A 10,000-nucleotide genomic window follows, 5' to 3' on the forward strand; every position below is an offset into this window, starting at 1 on the left:
TTTTTCCTTGAAAGAAAAGTCTTCATGCTTTACAATATCTTGAATGTAACTCGACACCCTTGCCTCATTTAGTATGCATGGTTCTATGAATATGCAAATGAGCCCCGCCTCCACTCACTCACTCACTCAGAGATCCACTGGTGGACGATCACACGTTGATCTGATTGGTCAAGGTAGTGTGTGACGTCAGAAACACCAGTGATTTCAAACCGTGTTTTTGAGACTGTCTTTGGTTCACTGCAGTTTTAAGCAGAAAATACTCAGCAATGCTGTCCACTTATGAACTTACACATGGTGTGTGTTAAAGCAGATTAACGATGTTCTAATACCACAGCAGAAACTGAGTGGAGGTGGCGTGAACTTCCACATCTCGTTTGTATGTAAAGCAGTGGCTGATTTCATGAAGGTCACGCTAGGCTAGAAACCAATCGAGCGCAGATCAATGCGTCTCGAGGATGTAAATGCCAGCGTTTGATTCCCTCCTCAAGCCGTTTATTTACTGCCGTCACCTTCGGCCTAATTTAATAACGACAAACGGTCTGAACAATCTGCCAGCGCTCTCTTGCTAACGAGTTTAACGCGCTAAACGGGTTTGAGGAGACGGCGTGTGATTGGTGTGTCTCTCGTACAGGACGGAGGAAAAGTGCAACTGTACCTTGATCTTCAATACTCAGGTTCTTCTGCATCCACTGGACAATATCAGAGCCTGGAACACACGGGACACACACAGATGAGCATGACAATAAATCCCCAGAGTGTGTGTGTGAAGTTTTAGCTCTAAATACCCCACAGATATTTTTATATCGCATGTTAAAATTCTCACTTTTTGAGGGTGAGTAAAAACACACCGTTTGTGTCTGTCCCTTTAAATGCAAATGAGCTGCTGCTCCCGGTACAGGGGGCGGAGCTTCAAGAAGTCGTGTCCTTTTACCTCACACACACACACACACACACACACACACACACACACACACGCTCTGAACATTTCAAAAACTTTTAGCCTTTTATGTTCAAACCGGAGTCAGAAAGATGTAGAAGAACAGGACATTTCTGAATGGTTAGTGAATGAATTTATGTAGATTATGTGTAGTTAGGCGCATGCGTCGCGAGTGAGCGCTGTGTTTGAGTTTGAAGCTCCGTCGACTTGATTCATAAATCGTTGATTTTGTTCTTTACACTAATTTAGAAACGAGCATTTTCTATTTTTCCAGCGTGTGAACATATCTCCGATACTACTCTCCATAAAAAACAATCGGATTGCTTTGATATCGCTAGTTATATCCAACTTTCCGAACTTCCGTTACTATCTCTAACGATAGCCCGCTAGCATTGCTCGCGTGGCCTCGCCTATCGACCGTCTTATTTACACTCGAATCACTGAAATCGCTCTGTTTGTGTTGGAGTTTGTGTTTGTGCTTGTGCTTCGAATCGCTTGTTGTGTTTGAAGTTTGTGCTTGTGCTTCGAATCGCTTGTTGTGTTTGAAGTTTGTGTTTGTGCTTCGAATCGCTTGTTGTGTTTGAAGTTTGTGCTTGTGCTTCGAATCGCTTGTTGTGTTTGAAGTTTGTGTTTGTGCTTCGAATCGCTTGTTGTGTTTGAAGTTTGTGCTTGTGCTTCGAATCGCTTGTTGTGTTTGAAGTTTGTGTTTGTGCTTCGAATCGCTTGTTGTGTTTGAAGTTTGTGTTTGTGCTTCGAATCGCTTGTTGTGTTTGAAGTTTGTGTTTGTGCTTGTGCTTCGAATCGCTTGTTGTGTTTGAAGTTTGTGTCTGTGGTCGAACCGCTTTGGTTGTGTTTGGAGTTTGTGTTCGAATCGCTTAACTGTTAACGTTAGTTTGTGAGCGTGTGAACATATCTCCGATACTACTCTCTATAAAAAACAATCGGATTGCTTTGATATCGCTAGTTATATCCAACTTTCCGAACTTCCGTTACTATCTCTAACGATAGCCCGCTAGCATTGCACGCGTGGCCTCGCCTATCGACCGTATTATTTACACTCGAATCACTGAAATCGCTCTGTTTGTGTTTGAAGTTTGTGCTTGTGCTTCGAATCACTTGTTTGTTTTTGAAGTTTGTGTCTGTGTTCGAACCGCTTTGGTTGTGTTTGGAGTTTGTGTTTCGAATTGCTTAACTGTTAGTTTGTGAGCATGTGAACATATCTCCGATACTAACGTTACTCTCTATAAAAAAACAATCGGATTGCTTTGATATCGCTGGTTATATCCAATATTCCGAACTTCCGTTACTATCTCTAACGTTAAGTTAGCCCGCTAGCATTTGCACGCGTGGTCTCGCCTATCAACCGTCTTATTTACACTCGAATCACTGGAAGGATACGGGTTCTATCCATGATTTCAGTCTTAAATTAGTAGTGATATTGGTAGCATCACTGCTAATTTATTGTTCATCTGTCATAATGGCGAATATATCGGATATGTGTCTACCTCTGAGTGCAGGGGAGGACACGTTTGAGCTGCATTCGGTGCGGTTGGAGCTGGAGTCCGTGGAGAAGCAGATCCGTGATCTGCTGGGGAGGCAGGCCGAGCTGCGAGACCGACGATCAGCGCTTGAAGCATCACGCGCCGATGCTCACAAGTCAGTGGTTAGTAACTTTTCGACTCCGGCCTCCTCTACTCCGTGTATTTCTCTGCACAGGACCCGAGCACCCCTGGTTTCGTTTACCCCGACACCGACACAGCACCATGGACCCTGGATGATGCTACAGCGGAAGACACGAGCCAGGACCAGAGCAAGGACCTCTCCGCCCCTCCCGGTCTTCGAGATCTCCACCCGGAACCGCTTCTCCCCTCTTCGCGAGACGGAACGCGACGACGCTGTGATCATCGGCAGTTCCATGGTCCGGCATGTCCGCTCTACCTCAGGTAAAGGTATGGTGCGCACTCACTGCTTTCCTGGTGCTCGTGTTCTCGATGTCGCTGCGCAGGTCCCCGAGATCCTGAACGGTGACGAGCGCGTCGGAGCTGTCGTGCTGCACGCGGGGGTGAACGACATCAGGCTGCGGCAGACGGAGGTTCTGAAGAGGGACTACAGGAGCCTGATCGAGACGGTACGCAGAACATCGCCTGAAGCAAAGATCGTCGTGTCTGGACCGCTTCCCACGTACCGACAAGGACAAGAAAGGTTCAGTAGATTGTTTGCACTAAATGAATGGTTGATGTCATGGTGTAATGAACAGAGACTGCTCTTTGTAAATAATTGGAATCTGTTTTGGGAGCGACCTAGGCTCTACCGTGCTGATGGCCTGCACCCCAGCAGAATCGGAGCGGCTGTTCTGTCGGACAACATCTCCAAGACGTTACACACCATATGACTAGTAAGTCAAAGTCCAAATCACATTCTTTGCTGTCCCAAATTAATTGATATAAGTACCAGTGTAGAACACTATATAGAAACTGTGTCTATTCCTCGTTTAGTGAGGCCAAACAATAAATCTACTGCAGGATCTAAGAAAAATCTAATTGTGATTAAACCAGAAAATCTCAATATTAGTGAACAAAAACAATTTCTAAAGCTAGGTCTTCTAAACATTAGATCGCTTACACCTAAGGCGGTTATTGTAAATGAAATGGTCACAGATAATAGCTTCGATGTACTCTGTCTTACTGAAACCTGGCTTAAACCAAATGATTATTTCGGTCTTAATGAGTCCACTCCACCAGGATACGGTTATAAGCATGAGCCCCGTCTGATTGGTCGTGGCGGCGGTGTTGCAACAATCTATAGAGATATTCTTAATGTTACTCAGAAAACAGGCCACAGGTTTAATTCGTTTGAAGTACTTGTTCTAAATGTTACGCTCCTAGATGTAAGAAAGAAATCCCTATTATCTCTAGCCTTGGCTACTGTATATAGACCGCCAGGGCCTTACGCTGATTTCCTAAAAGAGTTTGCAGATTTTCTCTCAGATCTATTGGTCAATGCCGATAAGGCAATAATTGTTGGAGATTTCAACATACACGTTGATAACACAAATGATGCGTTAGGAGCTGCGTTCACAGATTTATTAAACTCCTTTGGGGTCAAGCAAAACGTTAGTGGTCCCACTCATCGTCTTAATCATACTCTAGATTTAATTATATCATATGGAACCGATCCAACCGATATAGATATTATACCGCAAAGTGATGATGTCACTGATCATTACATGGTAACTTGCATACTACGTACGGCTGAAATGTGTCATGTTGCTCCACGTTATCGACCAGGCAGAACAATCCTTCCAACCACTATAGATAGATTCTTGAATAGCTTACCTGATCTATCTCCGCTCCTCAGTGAACCCAAACAAACAGAGGAACTAGAGGAAATGACTAGCAGTATGAGCACCATTTTCTCTAGTACATTAGAAACTGTTGCACCAATTAGATTAAAAAAGGTTAGAGAGAAAACTAAAGCACCATGGTACAACAGTGCTACGCATGTTATCAAGAGAGAAACTCGTAACTTAGAGCGCAAATGGAAACAAACTAATTTAGAGGTCTTTAGAATCGCGTGGAAAGACAGTATGTCACGTTATAAAAAGGCTCTAAAAGCAGCCAGGGCTGAGCATCTACGCAAACTAATAGAAAATAACCAAAACAATCCAAGGTTTTTATTTAACACCGTGGCTAGATTAACAAATAAACAGACATCACCTGAACAAAATATTCCGTTACATTTTAATAGTAATGATTTCATGAACTTCTTCACTGAGAAAATAGAAAGCATCAGAAACACAATTGTAAATGTACAATCTTTGACAGCGTCTTATGATTCAGCCTCAATTATCGCCCCTCAAGAACAACTACAGCGCTTTACAACTATAGGACAGGAAGAGCTAAATAAACTTATCACTGCATCTAAACCAACAACATGTTTATTAGATCCAATACCCACTAAACTACTGAAAGAAGTGTTACCTGTAGTGGAAGAGCCTCTTCTCAATATTATTAACTCGTCTCTATCTTTAGGACATGTTCCAAAAACATTCAAGCTGGCAGTTATAAAACCTCTTATTAAGAAACCACAATTAGATCCAAATAACCTAGCAAATTACAGACCCATTTCAAATCTTCCATTTATGTCTAAAATACTAGAAAAAGTTGTGTCCGCTCAATTGTGCTCTTTCTTGCAAGAAAACGATATCTATGAAAAGTTTCAGTCTGGATTCAGGCCACATCATAGCACAGAAACTGCGCTGGTTAAAATTACAAATGATTTACTTTTAGCTTCTGACCAAGGCTGTATCTCAATACTAGTTTTACTCGATCTTAGTGCTGCGTTTGACACTATAGATCATAAAATACTCTTAGATCGACTTCAAAATTACACTGGTGTTCAGGGACAGGCATTAAGCTGGTTTAGATCGTACCTATCAGAGCGTTACCATTTTGTCCATTTAAATGGGGAAAAATCAAAGATAACGTCAGTAAATTATGGAGTGCCACAGGGATCTGTATTAGGCCCCCTGCTATTCTCAATTTATATGCTGCCACTTGGTAATATTATAAGAAAACATGGAATAAGTTTCCACTGTTATGCTGATGACACTCAATTATATATTTCATCTAGACCAGATGATAACACTAAATTATCTAAAATGACAGAGTGTGTTAAAGATATAAAATATTGGATGACGTGTAATTTTCTTCTATTAAATTCAGATAAAACGGAGGTATTACTGATTGGTCCAAAAAACTGCCCACAAAACCTCTTACAATACAACCTTAATCTAGATGGACGTCCTGTTACTTTATCCTCTACAGTAAAAGATCTGGGTGTTATACTAGACCGCAACTTGTCTTTTGAAAATCATATTTCAAATGTCACAAGAACAGCCTTTTTCCACCTTAGAAACATTGCTAAGCTACGTAATATGCTATCAGTTTCTGATGCAGAAAAGTTAGTTCATGCATTCATGACCTCGAGACTAGATTACTGTAATGCTCTATTAGCTGGTTGTCCTGCATCCTCAGTAAACAAGCTACAGTTAGTCCAAAATGCAGCTGCTAGAGTTCTTACTAGGTCAAGAAAATATGATCATATAACACCAATTTTATCATCTCTACACTGGTTACCTATTAAGTTCCGTATCAATTACAAAGTATTGTTACTGACCTATAAAGCCCTAAATGGTTTAGCTCCTGTGTATTTAAGAGATCTTCTATCGCCATATATTCCATCGCGCTCTTTAAGATCGCTAAATTCGAGGCTTCTGGTCGTACCTAGGATATCTAAGTCCACTAAAGGAGGGAGGGCGTTTTCACATCTAGCTCCTAAACTCTGGAATAGCCTTCCTGATACTGTCCGAGGCTCAGACTCGCTCTCCCAGTTTAAAACTAGATTAAAGACGCATCTCTTTAGCCAAGCATTCACATGATGCATCTCATACCTTTTATACTACAGTTAAATCAGATCAAATGCATTCATATTAAGAACAGCAGCTACGCTAATTATTTCCCATCTGCCTTTTTTGTTGTTATCTCGGGACGCCTGTCCCGAGATAACTCAAATAGAGTTTGTCAGCTCCAGTTAGTATCCAGCCTCTCATGGAGACTTCAGATGCCCCAACGCCTGTGATGAGACGACTCGACGCCTGTGAAGAGACGACCCAACGCCGGCAATATGTTATGCCCTAAATTTCATGATTAACTAACTGTATTTTTGTATGTATATTTTTGAAATGCATTTTCTGTAAAGCTGCTTTGAAACAATGTGTATTGTGAAAAGCGCTATACAAATAAACTTGAATTGAATTGAATAGTTATCTTCTAGTCATTGATTAGCATATTCTGTCTTGATAATCTATAAATCGTGTTCAGGGGGCGGGGTTTATGTAAATTCTGGGGTTGGTGATGTCACTAATCCGGGAGGAAGCTCGTGTAGTTCCTGCCAGCCGTTTGTTGTAGTTCTTAAAAAGTGATTTCTTTAAAAGCAAATATCTCCCTTTACTCTGAACTTTGAGTGATGTAACTTTGCAGATGTTGTTTATGATCAAACACAACATTACACACTAACTACAGTTAGAAAAGTCAAATCATAATGAACCACCCCTTTAAAATTATTTATATAATTTATGTCGGGTGGTCATGATTATTTGCCCGCATGCACAAGATGACAGCTCACGACTCATGAATGTTTTACAGCGCAAAATCTGAATAATTATTTTAGTTTCTCTACAGCTCAGATCTAGAATTCTGAAGTGAAATAAAGTAGCGCTGTAATATATATATATATTTAAAATTAATTAACCAGAGAGAGAGAGAGAGAAACCTAATAGTGAAGCTTGTTGGTTTAATTACAGTGAAGTTATCGCCTCATTTCTGAGTGATATAATGAAGCTTTCAGTAGCAAAGCGGTTTTATTTAGAGGTTGAAAACCAGATCCTGAATGTTTCTGTGTTCACGCAATTTCTTTTCTTGACAAAGATCAATATAAAGCTGTGAGCGAGCGCACACACACGCCTCATAATACAACATTAAAAAGATATCTTTGTGAATAAACGTGTCTAGTGAATAAACTCAAAGGGGAATCGGATGTGTGTGTTTAGAGGTCGGATCTCCAGATATCGGATGTGGATCTGATTTAAAACCATGTTTGGGAGCGGCTCAGATCAGATGCGAAAATATCGGATCTCGTGTGGATTTATGTGTGTACACGCGTGCAACAAATCCCGATCTGTGTCAGATGTGAGTAAAAGCCATTATGCGTCTCTGAATGAACCTGCACTGCAAAAAGTGATTTTCTAAGTATTTTTGTCTGGTTTCCAGTCCAAATATCTGAAAATTCTTAAATCAAGATGCATTTACTAGATGAGTAAAATGCCATATGATATTATGTCTTGTTTTCTGGGAATATAAATCAAAATTAAGTGAAAAAAAAAGCTACATTTTCAGCCAATGGGGTCAGAAACAATGTTATTTCAAACAGACACAAGATTATTTTTGCTAGATAATTTAGTTTTTTATATATATTTGGACTGGAAACACGACAGGAATACTGAGTAAGGAAATAATTTTGCAGTGTGTGCATGGAAGCATCTCTTGCCCTGTGTGTTACAGGACTCGGATCATCCAGGTGGCGATGTCTCGTTAGCTCAGGAGCGGCTCGAGGCGCGGGGAAAGTAGGTTTCGGGGGCAGCCGGTGCGAGCGCAGAGATTCTGTGTCTTGCAGAGGCTTGTGGGAAAACCCAGAGAGACTCCGAGTCTGCAAGAGCGTCTTCAGGGACAGCAGAAATAAGAGCATCCTGGTTTTAATAACAGTGATTCTGGACAGAGAACATGCACTACGAACATCAGATGCAGAGAAAGTAGAACAAGGTCCCAACCGATACCAAGACGAGATCTCAACCCAGACGAGATCTTAACCGAGATCTCAACCGATACCCAGACGAGATCCCAACCGAGACCCAGACGAGATCCCAACCGAGACCCAGACGAGATCTTAACCGAGATCTCAACCGATACCCAGACGAGATCCCAACCGAGACCCAGACGAGATCCCAACCCAGACCCAGACGAGATCCCTACCGAGTCCCAGACGAGATCCCAACCGAGACCCAGGCGAGATCCCAACCGAGACCCAGACGAGATCCCAACCGAGACCCAGACGAGATCCCAACCGAGACCCCAACCGATACCAAGACGAGATCCCAACCGAGACCCAGACGAGATCTTAACCGAGACCCACACAAGATCCCAACCGAGACCCAGACGAGATCCCAACCCAGACCCAGACGAGATCCCTACCGAGTCCCAGACGAGATCCCAACCGAGACCCAGGCGAGATCCCAACCGAGACCCAGACGAGATCCCAACCGAGTCCCAGACGAGATCCCTACCGAGACCCAGACGAGATCTCAACCGAGACCCAGACGAGATCCCAACCGAGTCCCAGACGAGATCTCAACCGAGACCCAGACGAGATCTCAACCCAGACGAGATCCCAACCGAGACCCAGACGAGATCCCAACCGAGACCCAGACGAGATCTCAACCGAGACCCAGAAGAGATCCCAACCGAGACCCAGACGAGATCCCAACCGAGTCCCAGACGAGATCTCAACCGAGACCCAGACGAGATCTCAACCCAGACGAGATCCCAACCGAGACCCAGACGAGATCCCAACCGAGACCCAGACGAGATCTCAACCGAGACCCAGAAGAGATCCCAACCGAGTCCCAGACGAGATCTCAACCGAGACCCAGACGAGATCTCAACCCAGACGAGATCTCAACCGAGTCCCAGACGAGATCCCTACCGAGACCCAGACGAGATCCCTATCGAGTCCCAGACGAGATCCCAACTGAGACCCAGACGAGATCTCAACCCAGGCGAGATCCCAACCGAGTCCCAGACGAGATCCCAACCGAGATCTCAACCCAGACGAGATCCCAACCGAGACCCAGACGAGATCCCTACCGAGACCCAGACGAGATCCCAACCGAGACCCAGACGAGATCTCAACCCAGACGAGATCTCAACCGAGACCCAGACGAGATCTCCACCCAGACGAGATCTCGACCGAGACCCAGTCGAGACCCAGACGAGATCTCGACCGAGACCCAGTCGAGATCCCGACCGAGACCCAGACGAGATCTCGACCGAGACCCAGAAGAGATCCCGACCGAGACCCAGAAGAGATCCCGACCGAGACCCAGACGAGATCTCAACCGAGACCCAGACGAGATCTCCACCCAGACGAGATCTCGACCGAGACCCAGTCGAGACCCAGACGAGATCTCGACCGAGACCCAGTCGAGATCACGACCGAGACCCAGACGAGATCTCGACCCAGACGAGATCTCAACCGAGACCCAGACGAGATCTCAACCGAGACCCAGACGAGATCCCAACCGAGACCCAGACGAGATCTCAACCGAGACCCAGACGAGATCTCAACCGAGACCCAGACGAGATCTCAACCGAGACCCAGACGAGATCTCAACCGAGACCCAGACGAGATCTCAACCGAGACCCAGACGAGATCCCAACCGAGACCCAG

General features: G+C 44.0%; 2 protein-coding genes across 3 annotated transcripts in view; one reads left to right on the forward strand and one right to left on the reverse strand.

Annotated features, from left to right (window-relative positions):
• rgs7b (regulator of G protein signaling 7b) overlaps window positions 1-10,000 on the reverse strand; it is a gene marked incomplete at its 3' end in the record, with an annotated part of 44,413 nt that overhangs the window by 13,251 nt on the left and 21,162 nt on the right. For both annotated transcript variants that reach the window (XM_079595053.1, XM_079595052.1), the window contains exon 4: window positions 656-706. In XM_079595053.1, the coding sequence (XP_079451179.1) occupies window positions 656-706 (51 nt within the window). The remainder of the gene's footprint in view (window positions 1-655; window positions 707-10,000) is intronic.
• LOC306989035 (uncharacterized protein) lies at window positions 2,415-6,703 on the forward strand (the record flags this gene model as incomplete). Its single annotated transcript, XM_079594354.1, has 2 exons — window positions 2,415-3,139; window positions 3,242-6,703. 2 exons carry the CDS (start codon window positions 2,415-2,417, stop codon window positions 3,327-3,329), a joined length of 813 nt encoding a protein of 270 aa, XP_079450480.1. The 3' UTR covers window positions 3,330-6,703.

This window comes from Phoxinus phoxinus (genome assembly GCF_949152265.1).
Source record: "Phoxinus phoxinus genome assembly, chromosome: 21".
NCBI classification, from domain to species: Eukaryota; Metazoa; Chordata; class Actinopteri; order Cypriniformes; family Leuciscidae; genus Phoxinus; species Phoxinus phoxinus.